This window comes from Ovis aries, chromosome 6 (genome assembly GCF_016772045.2).
Source record: "Ovis aries strain OAR_USU_Benz2616 breed Rambouillet chromosome 6, ARS-UI_Ramb_v3.0, whole genome shotgun sequence".
Lineage (NCBI taxonomy): Eukaryota > Metazoa > Chordata > Mammalia > Artiodactyla > Bovidae > Ovis > Ovis aries.
This window is the reverse complement of record NC_056059.1, coordinates 116,988,280-117,000,661: the sequence shown is the minus strand read 5'-3', so window position 1 is coordinate 117,000,661 and position 12,382 is coordinate 116,988,280. Positions and strand designations below refer to the sequence as shown.

General features: G+C 60.7%; 1 protein-coding gene across 3 annotated transcripts in view; it reads right to left on the bottom strand.

The window, feature by feature from the left end:
• ZFYVE28 (zinc finger FYVE-type containing 28) overlaps nucleotides 1-12,039 on the bottom strand; it is a 98,378-nt gene extending 86,339 nt beyond the window's left edge. For all 3 annotated transcript variants that reach the window (XM_042251723.1, XM_042251722.2, XM_042251721.1), the window contains exon 1: nucleotides 11,932-12,039. In XM_042251723.1, the coding sequence (XP_042107657.1) occupies nucleotides 11,932-11,970 (39 nt within the window). In that variant the 5' untranslated portion in view covers nucleotides 11,971-12,039. The remainder of the gene's footprint in view (nucleotides 1-11,931) is intronic.
• Nucleotides 12,040-12,382: the final 343 nt, after the last annotated feature.

Sequence of the window (12,382 nt, the reverse complement as noted above, 5' to 3'; positions counted from 1 at the left end):
AGGGAACCCAGGAGCTCCTCACAGAAGCAGATTCAGAGGTGCTGCCTGACCCGCGACTCCGCTCCTGGGACCTGCCCAGGAGAGCGAAAACTCGTGTCCACACGGAAACACGCCGGCGGAAGTTCATGGCAGCCTTCCGAGGGGCAAACGCTGGAGACGGCCTGAAGTCCACGGAGGGATGTACGGACCGACAGCGGCGGGCCAGCCGCACAATGGAGCGTGACCTGTCCTTGCAAAGGGAATTCTCACAAGGGCTACAACACAGATGAAACGCACGTGAAGCAAGTCAGACGCGAAAGGCCCCAGGTGGTGGGTCTCCTCTTTATACAAACGTCCAGAGCAGGCAAATCCATGAGACAGACAGCAGCCTGGAGGCTGCCGGGGGCTGGGGCAGGAGAGGGCCTCCATCAGGGATTCCGGGGAACATTCTGGAGACCAGGGGAGCTGGAGTCTGCACTGAACTGGACACTGTGTGAATGTCACCACATTCTTTTAGAAAAACAAGACATATTAACAAAAACCAAGAAACAACAGCAGGCCTCATCGACAAGCCGGATTTAAGCGCATCGCTGGGAAAGCCCTGAGGGGAGCCCGTGGGCCCTCCAGCTTTGGGTCGGGGTCTCTGGGGCACGAGCCCCGTGTCCTGGCCCCTTCCAGGCCGTCCTGCACAGGGAAGGTGGGGGACGTGTCTCAAGCGACACTTGCCTTCCTTTCTTGGGGCTGTCTTCAGGGGGAGGCAGGGTGAGACCCAACAGTCCCTGGCTCTAGAATGATCTGGAGCACTCTGGCGTGGACCAACCAGACCCCCCCCAGAGCCCCTTAGAGAGGCCACACGCCAACCATGGCCAGCAGCCCATGGCAGGACACGGGGCCAGAGGGGGCGGGTGGGCCAGGCCCCGTGCCTGGTTTGGGCAGAGGGCAGTGGGCAGGAGGGTGGCCCCAGGACCCGCAGGGTAATAAGGAGGGGCAGCCAGGCAGTGCCGCCATGAGACCACAGGGTGCAGAGCCGTGTGGTCCCAGCACTGTCCCTTGGGGGGCCTCTGGTTCCCTCGAAGCATTTTCCAAACACCCAGCAACAGGCTGCCAGGGCGGCAGAGGTGGGGTGGGGTGCCAGGAAGGCCTCGGCCACGTGGCTGCCCCCCACCGTCCCTTCCAGGTGTCCCCGACTGGGAACAGCTGGTCAGCATCCTCACGGTCCCAGGGAGCCCCAACCTGCTCGCCTGGACAGGCACAGGTGCCCTGTCAGGGGAGGCGATGCCCCAGGCACCAGCCTGGCTGATGCGGGGAAACAGGCCACCGTGAGCGCCTGTGTGGCACCTCATGTCCCCTGACCACTGGGAGGCAGGCGGCTCCAGGGGCTTCCGAGGGCCTCCTCTTCAGCCAGAGCACCAAGCCTGGCAACAACAACCCACAGCGAGCGCGTCTGTCACCCCCCGGGCGAGGAGGCCTGAGGGGGCCCCAGGGGCCTGAGCCCACGTCCTGGGCCCGTCTCCACTCCCCATCCACAAAGCAGAGCCGCCACCAGGGTGGGGAGTGCGGGACAGACTCCTGACGGCCCCCAGACTCCTGACGGCGGGGTGGGAGGTCCTGGGCTAAGCCATCCCCCACGTTCACGGGTCCCGACCGGGGCAGCAGCCCCAGGACCACGTGTGACCGCTTCTGCGACGTTCACAGCTGCCTGTGATGACCTCAGACACAGGGAGAGAAGGACCCTGAGCTGCCCCCGGGCTCACGTAGCCGGTCTGTCCACCCAGCAAGCGTGGCCCTTCTTCCAGAGGAAGAGGTGATGGATGGAGGTGAGGACGGGCCTGCCTCGTCCCGCGCCCGGACGCACCTCCAGGAGCGAGGGGCCTACCCTCAGCACCCAGGGTGGCTTCCACCGAGGAGGCCCCTCCCGGGCACCTGTCACCTGTCCAGGGTGGCAGACGAGCCGTCCAGAAGGGCCAGCCCGCCGAGGCCCAGTGTCCTCTGTGCCCAGTCCCACCCTGCCTCATCCCTTCCCCAAGGCCTCCCAACACCCCGCCTGCAGGCAAAGCTCCGGGAGCCAACTTCTAGGGCCCCCTTCCCCACCTCTGCACGGGCCGCTTAGCCCTGGGCCTGCTCTCAGCCGGGGTTGAAGCCCCCCCACCCCCGGACCCTCCTTCAGGCAGGCCTGAGGCACCTGCTCCTCCACAGAGCTCAGACTCCGAGGAATTTGCCGCGGCTGCTGCAGCTTCACCGCTTGGTTTTTATGTCCCTTCTCCCCCCTTCTCCTGCTGCGGCTGGATGGGCCCCATCGTCTGTGTTCTTTCTTCCCTCTCCAGGTCTGGAGCTCCCCCGTCTGTGACTAACACGGAGGGCTTATCGAGCTCACTCACACACTCAGCTCGTAGCCCAGAGGCGGCCGGAACAGCAGCCTCGACCTGCACTGTGTGTCCGGCCAGCCGGCAGGCGTCAGTCTGGGTCATCCATCCTCACGGGTTCTCAGGGCCGCTCCCAGGAGCCGGGCCCCCCGCCTGCCCCCACGCTGGCGCATCTGACTGCTTCTCGCCTCCCACTCCCTCCTGCTGACTTTGATCTTGCTTTTGGAGAACACGTCTCTGCAGCAAGGATGGGGGGCGGACACCTTTTTGTCTGCGTCCCTTTGACTCTGCTCTGCGGATGGCAGCCCCACTCTGCGGGGACTCCGCCTGCACCCCCAGCTCCCTCGGCCCAGCGAGGTCCCTGCCCGTGAACCCCACCCCCGCGTCTGGGCCTGGGGCCCAGCCCCTCCCACTGTCCTCGCGAGGAGTCCCCCACGTGCCGTGCACTCAGCACCGTGAGTCAGCTCCTCACTCAGGCGGCACTCAGGACCGCCCATGCTGCTCAGGACGCGTGCAGCACACAGCCTGAACGCCGCCAACACGGGCAGACAAGAGCCTCCCTTTCTCCGGCCTCTCGTCCCGGAAGCCCCATCAGGTGCACCTGGAACCCCTCACCCTGCCCTCTGCGTCCCCAAGCCTCTCAGGGTGCTGCCCACTTCCCGGGCCACCTGCTGGGTGACCTCCTCAACCACCCGCCAGCTCACCAACCCCCTCCAACCTTTAACCCACTCCTTCGGGTGGGCCTCGGCTTTGCTTTTTAACCCAAAGACTGCCTTTTCTCATTCTGGGAGCTTCCTCTGGCTCTGGTTTAAAGAGGCTCAGGGAAGTTCCCTGGTGGTCTACTGGTTAAGTCTCTGTGTTTCCACTGCAGCGGGCAAAGGTTCAATTCCTGGCTGGGGAACTAGGATCACACAGCGGAAAAAAAAAAAAAAATTAAAATGTTTTAAATTAAAAAGTCTCGGTTGCCTTGTGCTTTCCCACACATCCTGGACTGCTCTCGCGACGGTCCTGTGAGCCCAGGCGTTCCGTTTTCTTTTTTTAATCTACTTTTAACTGGAGGATAATAGCTTTACAGTGCTGTGTTGCTTTCTGCCAAACGACGCACCTCGGCTTCATGTACACACGTGTCCTCTCCCTCCGGAACCTCCGTCCCACACTCCAGGTCATCAGAGCACCGAGCTGAGCTCCCTTTATCGCACAGCAGCTTCCCATGAGCTCCCTGTCCTACACGTGGTAACGGGCATGTTTCAACGCGCCTCTCTAACTGTTCCCACCCTCTCCTTCCCCGGCGTGTGCACAAGTCTGTTCTGTGTGTCTGCCTCTCCGTTGCTGCCCCGCAAACAGGTTCATCAGTACCGTCTTTCTAGATTCCATGTACATGCGTTAATACACAGTATTTGTCTTTCTCCTTCTGACTTACTTCACTCTGCATAATCGGCTCTAGGTTCATCTCGTCAGTTCTCACTGGAACTGACTCAAATGCGTCCCTTTTTATGGCCAAGTAATATTCCACACCTTTGCTACTTCTGATCCTTGCTCAGGGGGAACCACTTTCTCAGGAGTTTCGCGACTTCTTACAGCAAATTCCGCCTCAGCGGGGCAGCAGGAGGCTCTTCTGGGACAGCTTGCTTTATTCCACCGGGTACCCAGGTGACTCTGAGCACCAATGACCTAGCATCTGACCCAGCCCTGGCCCCACAGGCTCTTGCCCCTCCCCGCTGACCCCTGGTCCACTCACCCCTCCTCGGAGAACCCCCTGGGGCACATGGCCACCACCCCCGACACCACCAGGAGGGAGAGCTGGACGGGCACTGGCCAGTGGGACCCAGAAGCCATGGGGGCCCAGGACACCAAGCCCCCCTGAGAAATGTGGACCTGAGCATCTTTCTGTTCAGCTGCAAAACACCTTTTCCCTTGATTATCTCAATACAATTCGTAAAAAAAAAAAATCTGTAAAAGTCCCTTTCCTTCGACTTAAGTGAAATTCATACAACTACAAGGAATCACGCAAACTGTGGGATCCAGAGGCATCTGTGCGCCCATTCTCCAGTTTTAAACCTTTCCCACCACCTCCCAGAGAAACCCCATACCTTCAGGCTCTCATTCCTCACGCCCTGCCCCCCACCCCAGCAGCCACCGATCCACCTCCTGTCTCAGTGGGCTTGCCTCTCCCAGACATTTCACATACATGGAATCACTCGCTATCCGCCCTCTCGGGCCTGGCTTCTTTACATTCGGCATCAGGGTTTCAAGGCTCACGCACGTGGCTCTGGGTGCTTCATTCCTTTTCGTGGCTGAATCGCACTCCACTGTGGGCACGAACCCCAGCGTATTCACCTGCTCACTGCTGGTGGACATCTGGGCAGCTTCCACCTTCCGGCTGCTCACGCCACTCTGAACACACTGCAATTCTTAAACGTATCGACATCGAGGAGCAGATTCTGCTCTTGGACTTTTTTAAATTAACTACAATATCCCTAGACGCAACTGAAAACACACTCAAAAATTGAAAATGCAACGGAAAAAAAAAAAATGACTGTTCTAAATACATCACCCCCACAGTGGGCATGCTAATCCATTTCCCCCAGGAACCCAGCCACTATACCCCCATGGTTGGGGCTGGTTTGTCAAGGGGAAAGCGTTGGCTGGAACAAACCCCACCACAGCAGAGACTTACAGAGCCCCCAAGCAGAGCTCAATCAAACCAGTCCCTCCTACAGGAAATCAACCCTGAATATTCATTGGAAGGACTGATGGTGAAGCTGAAGCTCCCGTACTTCGGTCACCTGATTCAAAGAGCCAACTCACTGGAAAAGACTCTGATGCTGGGAAAAACTGAAGGCAGGAGGAGAAAGGAACTATAGAAGATGAGATGTTTGGATGGTGTCACCAACTCAGTGGATGAATCTGAGCAAGCTCCGGGAGATGGTGAAGGACAGGGAAGCCTGGCGTGCTGCAGTCCATGGGGTTGCAAGGAGTCGGACACGACACGACCTAGCGATTGAGCAACAACATGCGGAGCTCAAGAAACCCCCTTCAGCCACGAAGGGAGCCCCCCGTGAAGTGTCCACAACATCCCCGTCCCCACCCAGCACAAGACAATGAGAAATGGAAGAGCTTCAAAATCCTTACTGTAAGAAGGAAAAAAATATTCCATTCATCTTAACCAACTACTCTACATAAATTACCATGACATGAAATGCTCTATTCTACTTTTGCTTAATCTATTCAGATTGGAGAAGAAAATCCATTCATTTTTGTTTTCCTCCTTCAAACACTTGAATTGCCCATCAATACCCAAGTTTCTTTGCAATCCAAGTGTAAAAAGTACAGAAGTAATTGTTTCACCAAATGGGATTCATGCAAAAACCAATGACAGTTACAACTCACTCCTGCAGGAAAGGCACCGCTCAGGATGGGGTGCATATGGGCTCCAGGCCTGGGGTCAGACAGACCTAAGTTCAATCCTAGCCCCTGTGATGGCTCCAGCAAGTTAACCTCACGTGTAAGAAAGGCTGCATTAGGATAATCTAATTGTTAACCAGCGCCCCCAAAGCCTCGGAGCCTTCAGCAACAGAGACCTACCCCAAGGCATCGTTCACGCCCAGCCACCGGGCCGGACTCCTTCCCTTTCCCACTCCTCTGGGGTCCTCTACTGGGTCCTGAGCCTCCAGCCAAGGGAACGGGGACTCGGGCCACTTCCACGGGGTGATATCTCAGGAGGTCTGGGGTCAGGCCTGATACAGTGGACCCCACAGAGGCCCACACTGGCTGAAATTAAGCCCCTGGACTCTCACCTGGGAGGGGTACCCAAACAGCAGGCAGCGTCTCTCCCACCAGGGAGGGTGAAGGTAACCAGACCCCGGGACGCAAGAGAGCAAGTCAGGGTCTCCTCCCCAAAGCTGAGCACCCAAAGGAAGAGGGGCACCTGCCGAGAAGCTTCATTCTCAGAGTGACCCGGCAGCAGTACGCAGCAGCCATGCGGGCCTCTGGGACCCGACAAAGTCCCCCACACAGAGCTCTGTCTCAACCCCGCACCTCCGACCCCGCCCGCGAGCTCCACCTACAATGGCAGAGGTCGCTTCCTGAGCCATCACCGTGAGCCTCAGGCAGAGATGACCCCCTCAGACTCCACCTATCTGGTCTCTTCCCCCCACTGCAGGCAGGGCTGGGGGGGCAGGGCAGTGAGGCGCCTACCACCCCATCTGTGGCTTCAACACTGTGGAGACGCATAAGCCAAGGCGGGCAGCAAAGACTGAGGGCGGTACACACCGGAGGGATCCCGACACCCACAACACTGCAGATGTTTCTTTGAATTGGAATCAGCTCACCTGTGCCCACCTCTGTGGCCACATGGCAACCCTGCAGGGCCGAGGCTGCTCGAGCTTATCAGCCCCGACGAGACACTGCCTTCAAAACCGGCAGATGACCGCCCAGTCACGCACGGGCACTTGCACGTGGCCAGGACTAGCCTGCCTGGTGCTCTGGGGATTCCAGGCAGTCTGAGCAAGAGGCCCTGCTGACGTCACCTGCCTTCCAGCAGGGGGCAAACGGAATCACTCGCACTTCCCATTCACCAGGGACAGTACACCAAGGCCCAGGCCCCCCCCCCCCCCCCCCTGCCCACACCCCACCACCGCCCGCTGGACACCGAGGCCAGACAGCAATTAGCCGAAGCCTCAGGCTCCCTGCCTATGACTCGCCCATTTAACAGAAACCGTATCATATGCTTCCCGTAAACAGGCCGCTGCACTGATGGTAAAGCGCAGAGCCCTGAGCGATGACCTCAGAGCTGGCACAGAGCGGGCACAGAAATTGACGCAGCTCAGCCTCTCCTCCCCCGCCCCCCACCAACGCCGGCAGCACAAGGCTGGGCGTGTGCGGCCCCCACGTGCCCCCCTCACCCCTAGCCACAGACGAAGGGCAACGGAGCCTGGGGAGTAGACGAGAGCTTCCTACTGAGTCCCCCACCAGACCCGACGCCGGTGCCACAAGCCTCCTTGGCAAGCGGACTCCCGGGCCCTCCTGTGTGCCCGGGCTGGCCTGCATCAGAAGGATGGTTCTTGGGGGGCGCGGCCGGAGCCAGGGGTGGGGGCGGGGCCTGGTGCCTTCTGAACTCAGGCACAAGAGACAGGTGCGCCCGGCCAGCGCTCTGACTCAGCACCCCCGGGCATCCTTCCGGGACTCAGGAGCCCCGTTCCTGGCCCGGCCCCCACTGCCCAGGGCAGACCGCCTGGCCTTCCAGCAGCTCCCTCCGCCCCCACCTCCCGGGAGACAGACTTGCCGCTCCAACGACGGCTGCAGCCGCAGCTGGATGCTCAGGATTTATCAGCTAGAAAAGAACCAGCTAGCAGTCAGCACTGCTAGAAGTCAGCATTGACGTCCGGAGCCGTGGGGCTGCGTCCGTGCCCGTCTGTGGCCTTGCTGCGCTCCGAGTGGGGCACACAGAGATGCTGCTGGGGCGCCCGGCCGCAGCCACGGCCACGGCCACGGCCACGCTCCAATCCAGAGTCCGGGGCGGCAGGACTCAGGCCACAGGAAGACCACCACCTCACTCGCCTCCACTGTGACCCCTCGCGCCACGCTTCTGAACCTGAGGCTTTGCTGCCAGTGGGGGTGCCCTCACTCTCGGCCACCACGGGGGTGAGCCCCCAGGGACAAGTTGGCTGCTCATGTCTGTGGACAATGGGGGCCGTGCAGATGCAAGCCCAGGGCTGTCCTAGCCCTGGGGCCGGCTGGTTTGATACCTGCAGGACCCCCTCCACCTGGGGGTCAAGGGGCAGAGTGACGGCCCCCACCGGGCAGCACCATGCCCAAGGCCCACAGCCAGAGGGCCCAGACTCTGGAAACAGGGAGGGGCCCCGGGCGGGGCCATGGACGCCCAGCTGCCCACGGAGACCCGGCTGGGCCAACAGCCACGATGGGAAGCCTCACACACAACACCCTGTGCCCTGCCCGCCAGCCCCGCAGCAGGCAGACCGCAACTCCGCAAAGGGCTTCCTTCACAAACCGCACACACCCGGCAGGCTTCTCAGCTTCTCTTGGAAAAGGCCAGTTCATCCCTGAACCGAACCCAGAATGTTGACAGGAAGTTTCCAGATAAACTCACTCAGGAAAGCTCTGTATTTACAAGGACTGCTTCTCCACAAAGAAGGGGGGATACGGAAAGTTAATGACGCCACCCCCTAGACGTGGTTTGGGGGTGCAGACAAGAGAGCTCCTCGTGGGGCACACAGCCGAGCGTGGGAATCCCCGTCCACCTGGCAACACCACCCACCCGCTCATCTGTTCTTCCCCAAGGGTGGGAAACGGTGCCTCCTGAGCACCGCTCCCTGACGGCCAAGGAGACCAGGAGTCTTCCGGTCAGGCCCGGCACCCACGCCGGGGCCTCCCCCCAGCCCAGTCACTGGGGACAGGGAGAAAGTTCTAGCCCAGCAGGAAACACAAGTGTGCAGATTGCTGATGAAAATGAAGACCCGGTATTCCATGACAGTTCACGCTCTTAGAGTTAACTCTTTCTTGGAAAGTTTCTCCCTAAGCAAAAGCAAAGACCTTAGAAATCCTAAACACCTTCCATGGAGAAAAACCACAGTAGTGCTTAAAAGACCACCTTAAAGAAAATAAAGAAGGAAGAATGAGAGCCTGCAAATAACTACCGTATACATCAGGTTGGTCTGGCTTGTCATTCAACTTAGGTAGCTATTCATGATTCAGACATCAAAAATTGTAAGCATCATATAAGAATATTTTAAAGCATCTCCAAATGCCTTTCGGAACAAGAACAACGAGTATTTTTGGTTTCAGAATGTTTTCCATTGCACTGTGATGAACAAGAAGCTCAGTGTTCAGTTTTAAACCAAAGCAGGGATTAAATCAAGAATTCAGTTTGAATTGCATATCTATCCAAATATAATGGTGGAAAAAACCCTCATATCTATCCAAATATAATGGTGGAAAAAACCCTCACGGCAGGCAGCAACCTCTCTCAGACACACCTCCCCACACCTAGCATTTAACACTTCAACCCTTCCAGGCCCAGAAACCTCCCAGAACCGACTGCTGCTTGTGCCAAAGGGAGGGAAAGCACGAACTTCAGTTCACAGTCTAAGGCCAAAATTGCTTTGGTTTGAAAAATGAAAAGCTACTGGGGTGACCTAACCTCCTCCAACCCTTCAAATAATCAAGATATTTAACCCCAAGGACAGAAGCCCAACAAGGGACTGCCACGCTCAGGCTGATCGGCCTCAGGGCAAACACAAAGATCTCAGATGGAGGTATGTCTTGAGTCCAAGGGTCAGACAACAGACTGAGACACCACGTTCAGGGGAGGAGCGGGACCAGAAGAAACACCCCCCCTCCACTTCTCCTCGGGCGCAGGCTGACTCACGAACTCTCCACCTGACCCTGCCCAGCCCCAGGGCTGGCTTTGGAAGGGCAGAGCTGCCTGCAGAGGGAAAACTCGGGACTCAACTCTCAATTCTGGGGCACAATCTCAAGGGCAGAATCATTTCCCACTTCTAAAGACTTTTCCCTAAACTGAAGCAGGGAGGGCCACTGGAATTATTCAGCTGCCGATAAAACAGAGTGTCCACGTTGCTTTCGCATCCCTTCCAACAATATGCTACAGTCAGGCAACCCTGGAAAGCCCGGGAGGTAGGGAAGGCCAGGGAAGCGTGGCGTGCTGCAGCCCATGGGCAACAGCAACAGCAGCAACCCTGGAAACAAGGCCTCTTCCACCGCCCCGCCTGGGAACAGGATCCTTGACAAAGTGTTTTCAGAGACAGCAGAATGTTACTACCATACCTTGTCCCGTCTCACCCATGCCCACTGAAAAACGGTTCTGGGGCCCACCCCCAAAGTGACCTTCTGAAAGTCTATTTGGTTTTTCCTTAACTGGGGACAGAAGTCACACAAACAGAAAGCCACTCCTTGTACAGAAATCGTGTTCAGAGGCGGCTCCCCTCCCCTGGCCACCTACACAGCACCACCTCGGAGGATCAGAGCCGCTGCTGGGGGTGGGGGTGGGGGGACTGCAGTAAGAAGAGGGCTGGGCGGGAGGCAGCCAAGGGCAGGGAGGCCCCAAACGGCGGGGCAGCGCCAGGAGGCACCAGGGTGCCCCCAGCAAGCGGCCAACAGAGCTGCGAACCTACAGGGAGGTGGGAAGATGAGCAGGAGCCCGGCTGCAGCCGCCTCGGGCAAGAGAGAACCTGAATTCCCGCCGGGCGAGGCCAAGGCCAAGCAAGGGGTGGCCCCAGGCACTCTCAACCCAACGGCGACCCCGCGGGCGATGACGCATGAGTCCCTGTGGCCTCTGAACTCGCTGTCGGACCTCGGGTGCCCATCCTCCAACAGAGGGCGGCTGACCCCAAAAGAGCGCCAGGAGACCACAGATCTCAGCACCGCCCCCTCCCCCGACCCTGAGATACGACCTCCGGCGGGGGAGGGGGGCAGAAAACCCAGATCCAGAGAAGTGGTCAGCCTTGGGGTGAGGATGTCCCTGTGGTCGCTCAGCCCCACTGTGGATGTCCGAGGCGCCTAGAGATGACCACTGGCACCACCCCGACCAAGAACCAGCCGCCCCCCCGCCCCCGCGAGCCAAGACCCCAGCGCCCCGGCCCTACCGCGGCACCGGTCCCCCAGCGTTAGGCCCCGGGAAGTCTAGGGTGCGCCCAGGATTCCGCACGGCTCGGGCGCACCGCCGCACTCCGACGAGCTCCGGCCGCAGCGAACTCGAGCCCTGGGCGAGCTGCGAGGGACGCAGCGCCCGCAGTGCGACTGGCGCAGCCGCCGAGGGCGGCGCGGGGCACGCTGCCCAGACCCCGACCCACGACCAGGGAGGGGCGCCGCGCCGGGAAGAGCTCGTCGCCATCCCCTCCGAGCCTGCGGCCCCGGGCGCACTCACCCTCCGCCAGCGGGCAGGAGCATCCCCTGGGTTCAGGGCACGCGGGTGGGCACGGGACAAGGATACGCACGCCAAGTGGGTCAGGCGCGGATCGGTCCTGGTTCGGGAAGTGGGATGGGGACCCGCTCTGGACACAGGCAAGAAGGGGTCCTTCCGGGCCCCGGGAAAGACACAGATATGAGGGCCCGCTCTAGAACCTGGAGGAAACGCAGAGAGGGTCCGTTTCTGATTGCGGGGAGGCAGGGGCGGAGGGGGAAGCGGGCGGGAGGTACATTCCGGGTCCAGGATAACGGGGAGGGGGCGCAGAAGAGGAACGCAGGAGTCATCGCCGCTGCAGCGAGGGGGGCTGGAGAGGTCTTTCCGGAACCCAGAAGTAGGAGGAGGGGGGGTGGTCTGTTCGGGCTGCGTGCCGGCTACCACGAGGTGCGAGCTGGGCACACGCAGGACCCGACTGGGAAGCACGAGGGGCCGGTACCGGCAGCCGGCAGGCGCGGCAGCGAGTGCACCCGGGTTCGAGGGTAAGAGCAGGAGGGGTTTGCACCAGGCGGGGCTGGGGGGGGACCCGCTCAAGTCGGGGGGAGGGGAGGGCGACCGTGTTTGCAAGTCGCCGAGTAGCGGGAGAGGTGTCGGCGGCACCGCGGAGAAGCCGGTCCCGACTGGGAAGAGGGTCTGCCCGGCAGCGCTCACCTTGGGTTTGTACAGCCACTTTCGGAACCTGTTCATCATCGCCGCGCCGACCCGGCCCGGCCCGGCCCGGCTCGACCTCAGCGGCCCTTACCTCCGCAGCGCTGCGCCTGGCCCCGGGTGCGGCGCGGGGCGGACGCGGGGCCGGGCCGGGCCGCAGTCCCGCGCGGACCCTGGGGCGCCGGGCGGGCGGGCGGCAGGTGCGCGGGGCAGGTGCGCAGCCAGAAGATGCTCGGAGAGCGGCGCGCGGCGCGGACCCGCGGACAGACGCGCAGACGGACCGGGGACTGGGGCGCCGGTGCCTCCCCGCTCACTGACACCCCGCGCCTCCACCGGCCACCGCCGCTCGCGCCACACATGCGCCGACGCGCTGCGAGCCCCCGGCCCCGCTGAGAGCCGCGGAGGCTGCCCAATCCGCGCGCCGCGCCGCGCCCCGCCCGAGGCGCGCTCCCTC